Here is a 19416-nt window from a genome sequence, read left to right as displayed (position 1 = left end):
AGTAAATTAGGAATAATTATGTAGTCTGGAAATGTAAAGAAGGCACTGATGGAACAGTAACAAAAAGCCAGACACTGCAAACAAAACGACCTATGTGCTGTGCACATTCACTTCTTATAAATGTGCAGAAGATAATCCCTATTGTTAACAGTGTAGTTCAAAGTGTCTGGCAAGTGGCACAGGGCCAGTTTCTAGAATTAAGGGGGATTTTTGTCCGAGTATGAGGAGACAGGAAAGTGAGGCTTATTCCCTAACCCTACCCATTTCGACTCAGAAGTAAGTCCAACATGGCTTATGCCCAGTACTGCAGGTATAGGAATGCAGCCATAGTCTCTGTAGGGCTCACATGCAGAGCCCTGCCTCCTAGAATATCATTTATTTATCCCCAAATTTGTAGGCCACTCTACATTCAGAGACACCTGAGTATGCAGAAATAAAGCAGAAAACAACATTGAAACATGAAAAGCCAACAAGAATGAAACACAACAGAAAGGAAATTATCTTCTGCTGTAACTTGAAGAGGAAGTACATGTAGATATACTCAAGGGCAATACAAATGAGTCAATTGATGCTATAAGTGAGGTACTTACCTTTGATGTTATTACACCAATATAAAAAAGTTTGCAGAAACACAGTCTATGGCTAAACAAGAGTGAACCAACTTCTTTGCTACTTCAGTTTAGAATGAACAAATGAAAGGGAGGAGAGAATGGACTGTATTGTACATGCTAAAACCACAGTTGCTAGAGGTTTGCATAAAACGAGGCTCAACATTCAGTGCGCCCTTTGTACAAAATCTTCTGTGAGCAATTTTCTTAGAAGGAACAAAAGCTTCAATGTTTTCTGCCTGCTAATAGCCCATCAAAGTGCCCACAGGTCTTCCTTTTCATGCAGCACTGATGCACTCCAAGAACCAGTTATGCAGGATTCCTGCAGCAAGCCATAGTGGTTGCTTTTCATGGCTGCCAATTATACAGGGTCAGCCAGGAGGATTCAGGCTTTGGACTCACCTGAAATAAACCTGTCAGTCACAGACTTCAGATGCGGTGAATATCTGACATACTTCAGTTGTCCCTGTGGATATGAGCGGCTCTTGAAAGGTCAGTAGTTCAAGTTGCAGCCCAAGTTGGATCAACAGGAATGGCAGTGGCACAGGACAAAAGCATACCTCAGTTCTAAACACGCTTACTCCAGGGCATGTGCTTAGTAACCTGGTATTGCAGCCTTATGAGAGACCATAATTCAAGGGAATCCATGGTGTCCCGTCCCCCCCGCTAATTTGTCTCAATAAATTTATCCTTCTGTTGGGACTAGGGATGGGGCAGAGCACCAAGGCATCTCTGTGACCCACTCAAAGATTCCAGGTGTGCTTCTGTGTCATCTCAAAGCTTGCAGAGTTATGAAGACAAATCCATGGAGGTTAAGACTCTCAATTTAGCCATGGTAGCTGTGTTCTACCTCCAATGTTGGAGGCAATATACGTTTGAACCCAGTTTCTGGGAACTGCACATGGAGAGAGTGCTGCTGAGCTCAGGCTCTGCTTGTGGGCTTCTTGTGGGCATCTGATTGATCACTGGTTGACTAGAGTGGTGTATTACATACAGGTACATTCAATCACTCCAGGACAATTAAGAAAGAATTGTTATATTCCAATCCTCAATCGCTGCCATCATTTTTAGGGTGTTTCTTCAGGGAATCTATGTGGGCATATGCAACATTTTCTTCTGCTTTTTTTTGTGCCTGGAAAAAAATAATCCCTTTGTCCCAGCCTTTGGCTAAGCAAACAATCTATGGCCTTTTAAACTACGGTACATGGTTGGGTGAGGGAGCATGTATTGTGTATTATGATGTTTTGTATTTTTTTGTTTTTATATTATAAACCACCTTGTGATCCTTGGCTGAAGGGCAGTATAGAAATTTCACACACACACACACATTTTTGGATTGAAAGTCACAGACAGAATTTCCCTCCCCCCCCCATCTACTGCATCTATCTTATATATCCCTTATTTCCCCCAAACATTGGCTTTGTTTAATCATGGTTTTTTTCTTAAACAATATCTCCCCTCAACCTAATAATAAACATTTATCTTATCATATACTGTATTCTACCCTATAGTTCTATATCTACATACTTTACATTTCTTTAACTATATCCAGTTATTCTCACCTCATACTCTGTAGCATAACTCAATCCACACTCATTTTGGGTACAATCCACCTCCTTTCTTCTAAAGTGGTACATTCACACACACACATCAGTGTCCTGCAGTGCCTAAGATTAGATAATAGGTTGTTTGTAATTCTCAAGCTCCTTCCTTGAAAGTTGAGTCTGTTGTAAGATTCTTTGTCCCTGCAATATAGTCAAATTAAAATTAAATTCCTGAAATTTCCACGATTATCTCTGTAACATCATTGTGCTAACATTTTCTTCAATTTTTCATCATTTCTGTTTATTGCTATGGCTAATGAAAAATATTTTAAAAAAAAACAAAACAAAACATCTATTAAGTTATGCTCCTGGTGGGATCCTTTGTCAGATTCCTCTTTTAAAAGGCTATCCTGTTTTTCACACCTTATTTTAAAGGCCTATTTGCACTCCTCTTGGCAGCTACAACTTCTGCAAGACTCAAGTTCCAGACAGCTGGGACAACTTTATCCATCCTTTATCACACAGGTGCACTGACTAACTTGGCATGTACCTATGCCCAATTTGCCCAAACCCAAAGGAGGTATAGCAAGGATGCATGCATTTCCTATTCAACCCCTCTGACCCTACATTAGAAGGGTATACAAACAACAGACCATAAAGATAAAAGTACCATACCTATAGAATCAAAATTACAGATTAATACAGAAAGTTGCCTTATGGCCAGCCAGAATATTTGTCTATTATTCTATCTTTCTGGTAGTCAAGACTTTCACATAAACTGCTTTTTGATCCATTTAACAGGAGATGTCAAAGACTGACTCTGGTGCCTTCTGCATGCAAATAATGTACACTGCCCTTCCCCCAAATGAAATTGAAAGCGCAAGGAGCAGGTGTGTCCATGTGCACACATTATTTGAGCTCTTATCACTAGGTGACTCAGCGCTCTAAGACTTGTAGCTCTGTGATCTGACACCATATGAGATAAGGAACTCCTGTCTTTAATATCTGATCCATAATGGCTCGTTCATACGTGCAAAACGCAACTCAATAGTGCAACCATCTATTGATAAGTGACCAATAAGCTGAAAGAAACATAGAATCAGAGCAGTCACATGGTGCAGTTTTTCCTGGGTCATACCAATGCAGACTGAAAGGGGAGAAATAGTATGTTTGAATTCTCCTGATTTCCCATATTAAACGTATCTCCCTCTACATACAAAACAAATGTCAGGGAGAAAACTAGGCTAGAATTCTTTCTTGTGGCTCACTAGTTTCGTACGCACGTGCAATTTTTTTATATACAGAAGAAACACTGAAAGCTTGACTTACAGTGTAAAATGGGATATGCCTGGACAGCTGCAAAATGTCACTGCTTTGAGTATTTGTTCCCACTCTGGCTGACAAGATTCCATAGCTATTTGTCCTTGATTGCTTTGCCAGTGCATGTTCAATACTGTTACAATGAAGTAGCAGGGAACAAATCACATCAGAAAGGAGGTGCATACTTTGTGGTGTATGACAAATGTCTTATCCACTTAAAATACATTAGAAATTAATATGGATGAAATCAAGATCCTCCAAGGAAACATAAACACTTTGCATAATCAGCTGTGTCCCTTTGTAAACTACCAGGTCAAGCATATATGATAGGACTTAACTATAATAACATTTCACCCCCATTGTTCAAAAGCAGAAACTTACCAATAAGGCAGACCAGGGTTCTCTTTCCAAAAGTCATTTTGTACCTTCCCCAGGATTGTGTCAGCCTTCATACTCACATACCTGCATTTTTTATTTTTTACTTAGAAATGAGAGCTGCGAAAAAGGCATTTCAATCAAATAGATCCAAAGGTTGTCACAAGCCAGCCAGCCAGCTAGCAGGGTGAGTGCATCTGACTGTTTTTAGCCCCCGAGGGGAATTGGATGTCCCAAGACACAGGCGATAAGGACTGATAATCTCTTACTCCTTATATTTAATTTGACTACATTTGTTTTCCCATTGCAAATCTGCCATGTGATGGACTGTCCAAGGAAGTTCAAGCTCGCTTGGAACTCATTTATGCCTGCATCCCACAATAAACAGAGCTTGCTTTATATGACATAATTTCGGGGCTATTTTTGTCACTCCTTTGAAGAAATGTGTTGCTCGCATGATTTCCACCCAGGTCACTCAATGTCAGATCCTCTGGCTTGCACTCCTTGTAAAATGACTGCTTTCCCCTCCCCTTCTCTCTCTCTCTCTCCCTCCCTCACCCATCTCAGTTCAGTGCTTGGACAGCTATGACAAGGGATCTAGTGTTTGCATTCTATTCTGGTCACTGTGAGTTATGGTGATATCATATAAACTAAAGGGTTCCAAAATGCATGTCAAATTAAACCACTGACTAATCCTCATATTTTGCTCGTCTTTCTGCTCCCAGGCTAAAGGTCTGTGTGTCCACAAAATCCTAACACTCTAATCTGTAGGTGCTGATTTGATTTTCAGCTGAAACTTCCTACGAGGAGAAATCACCATACGTGGCTTGTTGGCCCTGGGGGAATAAGAGCTAAACTTGTCTAAGAGTGAAATACACAGCTCGAGCAAAAGCTGCAGCAAAGTTCAGCCCTCCTCCTTCCATTCGTGATGCACCAGCAGCCACAGAAGGTCTATTTAATCAACTTAAAGAGAAAGAAAAGCCACGGGAGACATCTGAGCTGGCACAAATCGTCACCTGATGCTGGCCAAGCAAGTGCTCTCATCTCCTGTGGACCATCTCCTGTGCCGGAAACAGAGGTGAGAGAAATGTCTGGAGGATGTTACTGAATTCAGCTTTATGAATGAATGAATGCAGGAGACAATGTTTACTAGCAGGATGCTAAACTGGAAAGGGATGTGAAGGGCTCTATTAAGCTGAAGGAGCAGAGCTGATGGTTGTTCTTCAAGTGCTTCCTCGTCCAGTTGAGTTTCACAGCTGCAGTGTCTTTCCTTCTTTTCATTGACAAAAAGGCTTTAGAGCATTTTGTTCTGCGCAATGAGTTACTTTCTGTCCTACTGCAAAGGACATTGTGGTTCTGTGTTGTCTCAGTACCAAACCCTCCGCAGTGAAGGCTTGTTGTGTGACATTTTGTTGAAGGTGAAAGAAAATGAGTTCCCTGCTCACAAGTCTTTGCTGGCCTGCTCCAGTGATTACTTCAGGGCCATGTTCAAGAGTTATACCAAAGAATCAAAGGCTGCCATCATTCACCTGCAAGTCATCTCAGCCACTGGTTTGCAACACGTTCTGGATTTCATTTATACTTCTTGGTTGCCTTTGTCTTTTGCCAGCCTGGAAGACACTTTGGAAGCCGCTACCTACCTGCAAGTGTCTGAGGCAATTGTCTTGTGCAGCCAATATTTGGCTAACAATCTTACCCTAGAAAACTGCTGCTTTTCTGCCAATGTTGCTGCAAGATTCTATCTTCCAGATGCTTTGTCAGCTGTAGAAAAATATCTCATTTTTAATTTCTGGAAACTCCTAGACCTTGATTTTGCAGAACTGCTAGAACTGAATTTCAGATCTTTGAAGGCAGTAGTTGAATGTTCAGATCTGCCTATGGTGAAAGAATCTAATTTGCTAGATCTATTGCTGAAGTGGCTGAAGTATGATAAATTGAGGCTGACACATACAACTAGCTTATTGGAACACATACGATATGGTCTTATCCCTGTGGAAAATCTGAGAAAAGTCTACACTCAATCAGAAGTCCCTCTAACAGCACCCATAAAATGCTTAATCATAAAAGCAATAAACTACCACTCATTCGTCTTTAGGCAACCTATCCTACAGGATAAGTACAGCACACTGAGAAACCAGAAGACGCGGATTATCCTGCTTGGAGGTATGATTCAACATGAAGGGCCAAGCAGGGATGTGGTGGCTTTTGATGTTTACAATCACAAATGGCAGATTTTAACACAGGTGCAGGATCGACTACAAAATCACTGTGTGTGTACAGTTGGAAACTTTCTGTATGTGCTAGGTGGAGAAATAGAAGATTTGCAAAGTGAAACGAAAAGTCCCACTTTAACTGTGACAAACAAAGTCCATCGCTATGACCCCAGATTTAACAAGTGGATACAAATCAACGGGATGCTAGAAAAAAGATGCCACTTTTCTTGTTGCATCCTAGAAAACACCATTATTGCAATTGGTGGTCAAGGTGAGGATGGATCATTACATTCATCTGTCGAAACCTACAACATTAGCCGAGACACATGGACAAAAGTTCGAGATTTGCCATGCAAAATGCATGGTCATGCCGGCACTGTTTGCAAGAATAACATTTATATATCGGGTGGCAAATCCACGAATCAAAGTAACACAAGTAAGGATTTGTACTCTTTGAGTACACTAGAAGGGCAATGGAAAAAGCAAGCCCCCATGAGCATTGCTCGGTTTGGGCATCAGATGGCCACCATAAGAGACTGCATCTTTACATTTTTAGGCCTTTATGAACCATTCTCTGAAATTGAAAAATACAATCCTGACCAAAATCAATGGACTCGTCTAAGGCCATTGGTCTATGATCGATTTAGTTATGGTTTGGCAGTAGTGGAGGAAACTGCCCTTCTCATTGGGGGGAAGAAGTGGCAAGATTCCCAGGAGATTCCAACTCAGGATGTGGTGGGCTATGATATAGACAATGACTGTTGGGAAGAAATATGCAAAGCTTCGCTGCCTTGGTATGGATTGCAGTGTGCTGTGCTAGAGCTTTCTGAATTACTAGATGCTAAAGACATTCAACAACAAAAGAGACTAACTGTTTAGGTAACAACTCACCATAAAATGATCTGCAAGGACAATTCCGTAACATCTCCAGAATGTCTAAATATTAAAAATGTTGTCCCATTCTATATTAAGAGATAATATTGTGAATCAGTAAATAGGCTTGAATTTTGTATTTCAAATCACAGAGTAAAACAGGCAAAGACTAAGAACTTGTTGCCAATAAGAGCTGTACATAAACAACTATTTTGTATTCAGTAATAACTGTGAATTAATACCTGATTTGCAGAACATAAAGTGAATGTGTGAAGAAAGAGGCATATTAAAAAATAGAATGGAAGAATCCATTTATATGCCTCTTTCTTCATACCTTCACTTTATGTTTGAAGCAGGTATTCATTTGATAAAAGAATTAGAGGCTGCATAATTGCATGATGTTATTGTATTGCCTACATGATCCCAGTTCATTTTTTTTAATTGTGCCAAAGCTTTAGAATGGGGGAAAGCACTGCAAATTGCACAAAAAAGTAAACAAAACTTTGCACTCCTTAAATCTCTGTCATGCTTCCCATTTTAATGGGTGAAATTTTAACACAGTTGTTCTAAGCTAAGGCAAAGAGTTAGCAGCTGGTCTAACTATTATAAGGTTGAGTGGAACATGAAACAATTGTATCTTGTATTCGAGAAAGAACACCTTGTACTCTGTGCCCTTTAGGACCATAAATGGGATGGAGATGTTTGTTTCTAGTTGCTGAATGACTCTGTGCTTCAGCACACTTATAAAAGCTGCCCATGGGTATATTGTGCACGATGCATTTCTGTTTGAAGGGGTAAAGGAATTTTCTGCTTTGACTTCAAAAAGGCATCAGCAGCCTCTTTCTGCATTACTGCCAGGGCAGGATGGGGTTTAGTAGTTTTAAGCCATGCCTCATTCACAGACTTGCAGATATGGTATTTGATTTCAGAGTGTGAAATCTGACTGTAACTTAACTTTATAATTTTATATATTAGCTTTCAAACACAATCTATTTTATAGCATATCCCTTTAGTCCGAAAGCACTGAAGATGCAGAGAAGCACTTCTCAGTCTAATGTACAAAGAAGGCAGCACAATGAAAAAAACGATGGCACGTTTTCATGCCAGACAGTCTTACAAGATGAGGTTGAATTTTATGCTTGGAACGAAGTCACAAACACTGTCTACAGCAAGATAACATGCAGGCAGAATTACTGTTGCATAGCAACAGGATGCAGTTGTATAAGATGCCCTATAGGCCAATCCTAAGAATTTGTTGGCATGGTCTCACTCTGTACCAGTGTTACACAGCCAACTGGGTCAAGGAGGGGCACTCATTCTAAAGTTTCTGGGGATCCCCAATTTCCTATAAACCCACCAGTTCCCTGTATAAATTTAAAAGACTCCTAGCTGTACTGCATTTGTAATCCTTTTCTTCCACAGAGAAGCTTCAGTGTAGGAAGAAACATGTAGCTCATGAATATATTTTTTTAACTTTAGGAAATATAGTACAGACATTTTTAAAAATTCTAGGAACGTCTAATGTTATCTGTTGCAACACATATTCTTTTTTATATTTTAAGTTTTAGGTTCTTGGTTTGTGTTCATTATGCTGTATTGGACTGTGCTTTTATTGTATTTTATGCTGCGATCCATGCTGTGGATACTGTGAGACAGTGTGGCAGGATAATTCAATCAATAAAATAAGAGCAAAAGTGTCAGACGATCACACACGTGTGGATTTTATCCTGCGTGTGAAAGAAGCTATGATTGGTCACACCTTTTCAGATTGTTTACTGGAAAGCCTTGAGTAGCCCCAGCTTCACAGCTGTACATTGAACTAAATACAAACATTAGCATATGTATCTACTAGATACAACCTTCATACTTTATCAATGAAGGAAGGACTTTCTGTGTAGGAGAAACAAGTGAGGTAAAGGTCTACACTGATCTTTCACCTTTCTACCCAGAGAAATTTTGGCCTGCAATTTACAACATAAAGCTGTAATCCACAACCGACAAGAATCTTATGAAGCTACAGATTAAAGAATTAGGAATACAAGGAGATGGTTTAGAGCAGAGGTTGTCAACCTGGTCCCTACCACCCACTAGTGGGCGTTTCAGGATTCTAGATGGGCGGTAGGGGGTTATACAGCACAAGCTGAATCCTCCTTCCATCAAGCACTGGTGGGCGGTAAGGAAATTTTACCAACCAGAAAGATGCATTAGTGGGCGGTAGGTATAAAAAGGTTGACTACCCCTGGTTTAGAGTCAGACTGTTACTCTATCTAGTCCAGGGTCAGCTGCAGGCAGATCTCCAGGGTTTGAGATAGGGGACATCCTCAACGCTACCCATAGATGCTAGGGATTGAACCTGGCACCTTTCAGATGCAAAGCATGTGCTTTACCACTGAGCTATGGCCATTTCCTATTTCTATGCAGGATACTATGCAATTCTGGTATGAAGCAGGAGTCCTTATTAAACTATTAAGTGATTCTGGTGCAGGTTAATTTTGACCATAAGGCTATGGCTATGTCTAGAAATATCACTTGATATACATTGTAAATTCATAAAATGTAGAGGGGAAATGCAGCAAGAGTCAAAAATCAACATTAGGAACAATTAACATGATCGTTGTTCAAGCATTTTTATGTGAGAAATATACAAAATATCACCAGTTATAACAAACAAATCATGCAGTCAAATAATTTGTTTATACAAAGAGATTCTTATAGATGATATAAATAGTTGACCGGACCTGTAAATTCATACAAATCTTAATGCATGAATTGCCATTCAGTCTTAATTGAATACAGATTTACGTAAAATTAGCTGTAAAAAGGCCACTCTCCTGTACAGTTGTGCAAAGTTTGCAAGACGCTTGGAATCCAAAATGCAGCTGAAAAGAAACAAGCAATCCTTTGATCCTTCTTTTAGTCCCAAGAGCAGAAAATAATTGTGCTCTTAAATGTTTATAAGTACATTCACTGCATTGAACAGGCTATAGCTGGAAGCTAGCTGAGAGAGTACAATTCATAAGAAAGAAAGGTTTTAAAAGATGTATCCCATTTGGGGGTTTATCAGCTCATCTCTCAACTTCTCCCATCTGCAGAAAAGCATTAAGAAGCCACAAGGACTTTTTCTTTTGTCATGCTCGGTCTTGGCAAAAATTAAGGTGCTGATAGATAGAGGGCATCTCTAGCCAGGCACAGATGGGTTTAATCATTAATGCTGCAACGTCTGTAGTATTTTTGCTTATTGGGAAGCTGGCTGTATGGGGCATCTCCAGACCAATTTTGTGGCAAGCATGTAGAGTGCAGCCAACCCCTGGCAATACAAGGGTCTCGTGATATGAAGGTACCTAACATTCTTCTGGAGGTGTGAGGAGTCAACTTTGCTTCCTAGCATCTCCCAAACATCATCAGCACAAAACAAAGATTTTTGCTAATGTCATTCAAGGGCGAGCCTGACTGAGGGTGAATCAGGCAACATGTAGCTCTCATGCATTGCCTTCCTCAGATGGTTTAGCTATGCTGGGGAAACTTCACCCATCCCTTTCCCAACACTGGAGTGTCCAGTGCTGCTACTGCTGCCTTGGAAACTACAAGTGGCCACTGTAAGCAGCACCCTCTCCCTCACTACCTCCCCTGATATTCCAAGGAGAGGGAAACCTACCTCCTGTTACCAAGAGTTTAGATCAGCTCCTGCTGCTGACCTTCAGCTGCCCACCCTTGCTCGCATATACTCCGAGAATGCAAAATGAACTGAACTAGACAAGCAGCTTGTCAATTTCATCTCCTTCCTCCCTCAAAAACACACCAGAAGGTATATGCATTCTAGTGCTTGCTCAAGGATGCAGACTATAGGTGTGTATGCATTTATATTGAACGTGGAAATTGATAATGCTACCACCCCCTTCATCTGTGCACTCCAAAAGAAAACGATAAAATGGAAAACGCCTGTGACCATTTCAACCCAATTTCCCTAGCTAAATTTGCTACCTTTTCAACTCCAGGAGCTCAATAGCAAAGGATGGTATTTCCCCCCAAAATGGTAATGGTGAAGAGACAGAAGGGTGGGATAAAATACGATCACCATGCACATCACAAGCTACACCTCCACATCGCAAGGGCACTAAGTTGTTTCACATCTGGAAAGGCCTGCACTGGACCTCTTGCACTGGAATCTCAAAGATTACCTGCAAATCAGACAATGGAAAATAAATAGGAGTGCAATAGTTTGGGAGAAACATTGTATGGATTCTGAGGAACGCATGAATGAGAAGAAATGTTAAAGTGCCACTGGTTACAGTCATGCCACTTGTGCTAGCATAATAATCAGTTTCACATGGCATGCAAGTAATTCTGTATTAATATGGATCTTGTTTTGGATAGAGGAATATTCCATTGAGCCTTCTTTCTGCTCAAAGCCTATTTATTATGATTTCTGGGAATTTTGTATAACTGAATTTGCATATAATGCTAAGCCACAGTTTATTTCTGTGATGAGCTTCAATGAGCATGATGTCAGGCATATGTATTCCACCTCTCCCACCTCCTCCTAATGGAAAGATGAATTCTGGCAAGCATAGTTTCATTTTTAACGAATCTAGGCTTATAGTTATGTTGAAACCAGGGATCCTAGTTTAAAACAAACTCTGGCTTCATAATGCATTGTTTGAAGCTGAACTATTAGGAAACTGGCCAGAGTTTGTTTTAAATCAGGATATATGGTTTGAACATGACTATAATCCAAGATTCTTTAAAAGTGGAAGTAAACTAGTCAGACGTCCTCCTCTGGCTTACAGGAGAAGGAGAAGGGATGGAGGCATCTATGAGCCTAACTCTTTGCTCAAGCTCATGCGGCCTTTTCATGGAGCACTAGGGCATGTTTTTGTGTTATGTAGGAAAGCAGCCTATTAAGAAAACTGAGAACCACATTAGTTGTGTATGGAAATTTATGTATTTTGATAATATGCTGAACCCACCCACCTATGCCCCCTTCCTATTTACCAGAGTTTTCAGAACGTCTCCTATTTAAAGCAGGAATTTACGTGAGCTGGCACATTTGAAACATTTTAAAGTTTGACTTAAACAAAAAAAATCACTGAATGGAAACTTTTGGCTAACAGTACAATATTTTTTTTCTGCAAAAGAGTCAGAAGAGGCCAACATAGGGCAACAATATTGTACAGTCAGGTCTCTGCCATAACTGAAACAAAGAGCCCTTTATCCTCAAATTAAATCTGTGCTATAGGTTGTCTGTTAACTATCCCTCAAAAGACTGGAAAAGAAACTTTAACTGTTTAATATATAATCTAGCTTATTAAACTCCAGTTTACCCCTCTTATTCCCTGACCGTTTTTAAAAATGCAATCCTAATCACAGCATTATACTTTTTTTCATTTTTAAAATATCTAAAATATTCCACCAAATATAAAAGTTTAAATCCCACACTGGCCAAAACAAAGGCTGTATTTTGAAAGTGTAACTCATTACAACAGTTAAGATACTATTAAAATAGGAAACATATTTGACAATCAGTAATAAAACACTGTTCTTGTGCCATCTTTTCACTTGATAAATCAATGTAATCCTCCAAAATATATACTCATTAAAATATATATATTTTAATCCTTAAAGACAATGGTCACGATCCAAGGAAAGCAACATGCATGTGTTTCTCTTCGGTTTAAAAGTAGTTTAGACTCTTCAGCACCAATATCAAACAAAATGTGCAGGATTCTGTCCCACGAGTGCATATTCCTTCTTTGGATCGCAGCCAGTGTTTGTAAACATAAACATAAACTGAGCATCAGCAGCGTAAAAAGTATGTAAGTATTTATTCGCACAATGACAATGGAATTTTTACTTTACTCATATCATAAACAATAAAATAGATCTCCTGTCAGTCGATATAAAAGCTACTCAGTGTACTTGATAAAGGTCTGAAGTGCCACAAAGAGGCAAAATCATTTTCTTTTATACATGTGTTTCAATATAGGAATGTGTGTGCGCTAAAGAGTCTAGAAGAGCATCAACTTCATCAGAGTCATTTACAAGGTCCTCTGAAGGGTTGTTCTGAGAACTATCCAGAAACAGGTCAAGGTACATTTGTTTCCAGTCTTGAAAGTCTTTAGATGTCAGATCTGGATTATCCAGAATTTTATCTATGATGGCTACTTCTTCTTCTCTGGCCTGGGAGAAAACAAAAAGATCTGTTCAGAATGAGGAACAAAGCACCCTTCGTCTTGTGCCGTAAGCTTTTAAAGAACATCCCTGAGATACCATTGTACTTTGAGATGCCATTTCTAGATAAAATCCCTAATAGCTTCATTTTAAGACCAGTGGGAAGCTCCCTAAAAAAAAATCTGAAAACCACTCTGTTTGGTGTTTTGACTAATTTGAATGCTTGCTCTGAATTAGTGGTGGTTTGAGATTTTGGAACATCCCCAATAAACTTTTCTAAAGTGGTGTATATGTAGCTGTGATGGAAACAAGCGAAGAACAAGGGGGGAGCGGGGGGGGGGTACAGAAAATGACAAGCAATAGAACATAAAGAGGATCTCTGTCATATCAACAGAAAGAGATGCTAAGGAACATAAGGGATTTCTTTCTGGTGTCTGAGGAATATATTTATCATTACATTATTTACTATGTATTGGCAAAAAGGGAATTCTCAGAGCATGGTACCTAGATACATAAAAAATTCTATACTGCTATGAGAAATCTTGAAAGCTGGGCAAAATTATTTCATATTCTGAAGTACACAAAGCAATATGATAGTATCTAAATATCTGTGACATCACCAGGCTTATGGATAATGTCTTCATTTACCACAGAATGGACCAGAAGCAGATTAACTCTTCATTAAAATGGGAACTGAGATAAACGTGTTTGTTGTTGTTGAGAAACTAAAGTTTTCTTTCTTTCTTCGAACCTCTTTTGTGTACAGCATTTCCCAGTGCCTGTCTGTTTTTAAATATGTGCAATATATCCCTCGAGTTCTATGCAGGATACTCTCCTTTTGTGAAATTTGCTGACCCCCTAATTAACTCACCTTTAAAGTGCTTTTCAGAATTCGCAACTGGTGCAATTTTTCATTGACTACCGGATCACTGCATCTTTTAATAAAATACCTCTTGTACTCCATCTTTGTAGAAATTTGCTGGTCTCCTAAAGGTGACAAGCTAGCTAGTTCCAAGGACCGATACAAGTCTTGCAGGGAATCTGCAGGCTTTTCTTCTATGGTTTCAGCTGTAAGACACAGAGAAAATTAACTGCATAGTTTGAAAAAAATCAGCCTAAATCAGTTTCTTTTTAAATTCCATGACAAGGCTTAAGAAGTTTAACTATTCAAATATGACAAAATTTTGCTGAAATTATTTCCTTACAGAAAAGGCATGGAATGTGTAGATTGAGCAATCCTTGAGCAATCCTTATGCATGCATACATGTATTTTGCAACATGCAGATATTTATATATGTGTATGCATATATCTCCCCCATACATATATTTCTATACATATACATATATAATGTGGAAAGTCATGGTAAGTTACAAATTCCCAGCACAGGTACATATAAAAAGATAATCATGTGACAATCAATATACAGCTTCCGAATTAATTTGTCACATTAAGATCAAATTTAAAGTCAATCATCTATATTGTGCAAAAACTGTATAAAGTCAGGTGATGAGAACTGTATTGTGCACTTCCAAGGGCACACCCATTGCCCTGTTACATGTTGAAATGGGAGTGTTGTTTGCTGAAATGTATCTACTGTATATATATTTTATAATTGGCTCACAATTCAAACCATGAGGGAAGAGAGGCTGTCTAAAGAATCCTTCCATTGTGCTTGGCAAAAAGATCTAATAGAAGAGGACTAACCTATCAAGTCTGCATTCCTAAACACTCTTACTTAGGGGAAAGTTCCACCAAACTCAATTTACCTCCAAGTAAACACACATAGGATGACACTGCAGAACTTTCATCCTATACTCTTTGAGGGCACCAGGCTTCAATGAGCACACAGAGTTCCTGCCACAAAAATCTTTTAAATTGAAATATATGAGCCACTGGAGCTCCGTATACATATCAGTGCACACACACTGGTGCAGGAAGAGTGTCTTCTCCAAACAGAAAATGCTCCAATAAAATATCTAAGTCAAGAATTGCTTTCTAGTCTGCACAAATACAATATAGTTGTTGTTGTTGTTTTTAAAATGTACAAATTACTGAAATCAGGAAGGCAAATATGTCTTTCTGCTTTGATTTGACAGGATTCATAACCAAATGCCTCAAAAACATACCACCACAACAATGTGTCTAGAGAGTTACAGTTAATGGCATCTCACAGCTTGCCATCATATATATGCCGTGGCTACATCTTTATAATTTAGGAGTGCTTCCCTAAAAATGCAATGGAAACTAAATTGGTTTGCATTCAAAATTTTGATGTAGAAATGTGCCTAACAATGTGAGCTGAGAAGTTCCTGATTCAAATCAAAACCATGGCCCTAGCTAAGCTACTATTTTCTTAGCTTCAAACCTTCAGGTGCAATATGGGGATATTAATACTGGTCTACCTTTCAGAGATCTTGTATGAATCACTGAGACAATGTATGTGAATGCAATATATAAATGTTAAATTATCCTAATCTTCTATGTCAGGGTTGGTTTCTTTTTTAGCCAAGACCTAGACAAGAAGACAACAGTCTTTATAAATTTGGGTAACTGCAGATTGTCAATATTTTGTGGGAAGGACTGAAGTACAACATGAGATATATAAGTTTGTGCAGCTGAAGTAGATTAGAGCACTTTCCCCCCTGCAGCAACCCATCCACACTTAAAAAAATAACAGACTTTTTGCAGTTAGGTAAGTGACAGAGAAATGCATTGAAAAGTATGGAATGTACAACTGATCAATGAAAAGACATATAAACACCCCACAAGCAAATGAAGATGAATATATTTTCATAAAACTTACAAACAAATCAGAAGAAATGCTCAATAATAACTGGACACAGTCTAACCAACCGTCTGTGCTTTGCACAAGCAAATCAGGATTCATAAACAAGATGGTCTGGAGGAGCTCTTTGCTTGTGCATCTAATTCTGGATCCAACTGAAAGCGTTTGTGACATATTGTGGATGTGATTGACAGAGATACTGATCACAAAAGACTGAAAGGGTGGGGAAGGATTGGCATAAAATTAGCCCTACATGTTTTATCTTTCTTCTAGCTTTGTTAGTGTTTTCCATCCTCAGATATTGTTATCTCCAGCCTGATCGATGGAATGATCAGAGGAGTATTACTCTGTGATTTATATTATTTACAGACACCACAGAAGAACAGTATGGACCACTGATGACACCAGTTGCAGCAAGTGGATTGTGCCTTCTTGAACACCTCTTTTCACCTAGCCTGTTTATGTTGTCCCATTTGATCCACCGAAAAACTGAGGCTGCCCCACATGTAAAGCTTGGCTCCATTGCTAGAGTTTTGTTTATTGGTCATGTGTGAACATGACAAGAATGAAACTGAGGAACTGCAATGCAAGTTTTAACTTTTGGCCAAAGTCTTCAGAATTTTGCATTAAGCGTTTGTAAAATCTGTCATGTGGAAAATAAGAAATTGTTGTAAACTTGAGAAAGAAAAAGAAATAACTTGTTTTAGATAGGAAATGCTCCGAGATACAACCCTAACTCTCTTTCACAGCAGTTTTTTTTTAATCCTTCCCCAATAGCTGTATTGCAAATGATAGCAAGGATGGCATAATACGAAAATAAAATAAGTTAAGTTGCAAGAAAGGAGATTCCGACTAAACATTCAGAAAAACTTTCTGACAGTAAGAGCTGTTCAGCAGTACAACAGACTCCCACGAGATTCTCCTTCCTTGGAGGTTTTTAAACAGAGGTTGGATGGCCATCCATCATGGATGCTTTAGCTAAGATTCCTGCTTTGCAGGGGGTTGGTCTAGATGACCCTTGGGTCCCTTCCAATTCCAAGAGTCTATGATTCCACTTATTCTGTTAAAGGTAAAGGTAAAGGGACCCCTGACCATTAGGTCCAGTCGTGGCCGACTCTGGGGTTGCGGCGCTCATCTCGCTTTATTGGCCGAGGGAGCCGGTGTACAGCTTCCAGGTCATGTGGCCAGGATGACTAAGCCGCTTCTGGCGAACCAGAGCAGCACACGGAAATGCCGTTTACCTTCTCGCTGGAGCGGTACCTATTTATCTACTTGCACTTTGACGTGCTTTCGAACTGCTAGGTTGGCAGGAGCAGGGACAGAGCAATGGGAACTAACCCCGTCACAGGGATTCGAACCACCGACCTTCTGATTGGCAAGTCCTAGGCTCTGTGGTTTAACCCACAGTGCCACCCGTGTCCCTTACTTATTCTGTTACTTATGTGTTAATCTACATTCCCAGCTGATTGAGCTAAATGGGAGTATTACTAAACACAAATGCCAAATACCAGGGGTCAGAACCAAAGGTAGCTTATGTATTTTTATTAACTCAAGAGGGCTGACTCCTGAGTTATGGACTTTAACACATTTATGCTACACATTTAGCCTTTTCCTTATCAGATAGCACCCCTTTCTCTGTGTTTCATATTGTATATCTTCTACTTTCTCTTTTTCTCAGAATCCCCAAGGTCCCCTTCACATTAACCATCCTTTTTTTTTTAAACCACAGCACAAACTCCCTCCTATTTCTCTGCACTCCATAGCACATGTTGTCTATCACATCATAGTTGCCTCTTCTGTCTTTCCAAAACTGACAGGATTCTCTGCACCCCGTGTTGCTCACTTATTTTTTCCTGTGCCCTGTCATACTTTCTCACTTGCCTCTGCTCCACCACAGGGTTCTTTATACATGCTAATACTGGCCGACTCATCTTCAGAGTGCAGTGCCAGCCAGCTTTAATGCCTGGAGAACAGAACAGAGTGAAAACTGTGGTCTCCAGGTCCACTACCAAAGACAAACAATCCCCCAGGCTGCCACAGATTGGCTGAATTAAAATACGGGTTAGGCGGGAATCTGTGATGCTCCATGGCAGCTGGCGGGGAGCAGCCAACAGCCGGGCAGCAATGACAAGGCTCCAAAGCGCATCTGAGCAGCTGTGCTGGGTTGCAATAGCTGGCCGCCCTTGGACTGGGTAAATGACTCCTTTTCTCTTTCCCCAACTATCCCTCATATCCTTATGTTTCACTTTACCCCTTTCCACCTTCAGTGATTGGGGTCTTAGGAACTGCAATTATAATCAATCATTTCTAGAAAAATTACCACCCCCAAACCCCCTGACCTTTAGTTCTTTTCCCACTTACAAGGATGCTGGAATCATTGCTAAGTGGAAATCAGTGTCCAATGAGCTTGTTCCATCCCAACATGTCTTAAAACTGGAACTTTCACAATACAGTTTGGGCCTTGAATTTTAGTTTCTTGAACAATTTTGAATTAAATAATAAAGAATATATCATATTCTCCAATTTCAGGAAGAAAAGATGAAAGATGCAATGAATAATATTTGCTTATCAGATTGTAAGTTATTGCATTTTAGAACAACCGTCCCTTAAGCTACCTTAATTGAGATTATGTCATGTGCAATTGGTTGAAGGGTTTGAGGTACGACCTGGTTAACAACCATTTTAAAGCATCATAAAAGGCTTTCAGTATGGAGAGGCACAGTCTGATTGACACTACACTGAGCCTTCATCATTTCAAAGGAAAGAAACAACTAAGCAAGCTTCTTACCTGAAGGTCATAAGAGGTAGCTATTGACAGAAAGTACAAAGAAAAGAGAAAAATAATAAAAATAAAATCAACAGAAAATTAGCAGAAAACAAATATGCTTCAAAATAATGTATGTGCAATGGCAAACATTAATAAACCTACCCTAACTCATTTGGTTTAAGCACTATACAACAAATAGATCAGCTTGTTTATTTCATGTATTTTTCAGTGGTGAACAAAGCAATTACAGTCGTAGGGAAAATAACTCAAGTAATTTTTAAAAAATCACTACCACATTTCGATGGCAGATTAGTTTTTAGTTTCCATTATTTCTGGGATCAGGTAATACAATACTACTCTGATACTTAATGCTGATAGAATCAGAACCACGGTAAGCAATTAATAGGTTGGGGCTTTGTTTCATTTTTTGTATCACCTTATGGGAAATCAGTTTTGAAGGGGAGAATCTTGTTCTTATGGAAAAGCCTACAACAAGCGACACATAATTATTGTTCTTTTAGTAAAATATCTGTGGCTTGAAATGTGGTTATCGTATATGAGGCTGTACTAAAGGTTAAATGACAAATGGTGGAGGTGGCTGGTTACATTAGTCAAGTCAAATTTGAGTAACACTTGTCTGCCAAGGTTTTTAGGACAAGTATTCAACTATGAATACAGTACAGGTATGCTCAGCACACAATCTTTACTCATATCACAAATGTAATATATATACCATATTTGATCGTAATGTTTTGTTCTGTA

The 19416-nt window shown here is 39.3% G+C and overlaps 3 protein-coding genes across 7 annotated transcripts in view; 1 reads left to right on the top strand and 2 right to left on the bottom strand.

Moving 5' to 3' along the window:
• MBTPS2 (membrane bound transcription factor peptidase, site 2) overlaps positions 1–8486 on the bottom strand; it is a 72369-nt gene extending 63883 nt beyond the window's left edge. For 2 of the 4 annotated variants that reach the window (XM_083612393.1, XM_083612394.1), the window contains exons 1-2: positions 3854–4294; positions 2171–2353 (exon numbers count right to left, since the gene is read on the bottom strand). The gene's annotated coding sequence lies outside the window, so the exon portion shown is untranslated. Of the gene's footprint in view, positions 1–2170; positions 2354–3481; positions 3606–3853; positions 4295–6951 lie in introns of those variants that run through there. The other 2 variants (XM_083612392.1, XM_083612396.1) reach the window with 2 other exon arrangements.
• On the top strand, positions 4429–8641 carry KLHL34 (kelch like family member 34). Its single transcript, XM_083612359.1, has one exon. The coding sequence runs from the start codon at positions 5164–5166 to the stop codon at positions 6937–6939; it is 1776 nt and encodes a 591-aa protein (XP_083468485.1). The 5' UTR covers positions 4429–5163; the 3' UTR covers positions 6940–8641.
• Positions 8642–9543: 902 nt separating this feature from the next.
• CNKSR2 (connector enhancer of kinase suppressor of Ras 2) overlaps positions 9544–19416 on the bottom strand; it is a 133805-nt gene continuing 123932 nt past the window's right edge. For both annotated transcript variants that reach the window (XM_083612261.1, XM_083612262.1), the window contains 2 exons: positions 13973–14169; positions 9544–13110 (listed from right to left, as the gene is read on the bottom strand). In XM_083612261.1, coding sequence (XP_083468387.1) covers positions 12895–13110; positions 13973–14169 — 413 coding nt within the window. In that variant the 3' untranslated portion in view covers positions 9544–12894. The remainder of the gene's footprint in view (positions 13111–13972; positions 14170–19416) is intronic.

The sequence above is a fragment of the Podarcis filfolensis genome (genome assembly GCF_964270895.1).
Source record: "Podarcis filfolensis genome assembly, chromosome: 4".
Taxonomy (NCBI): domain Eukaryota; kingdom Metazoa; phylum Chordata; class Lepidosauria; order Squamata; family Lacertidae; genus Podarcis; species Podarcis filfolensis.
This window is presented reverse-complemented; position numbering and strand designations above follow the sequence as displayed.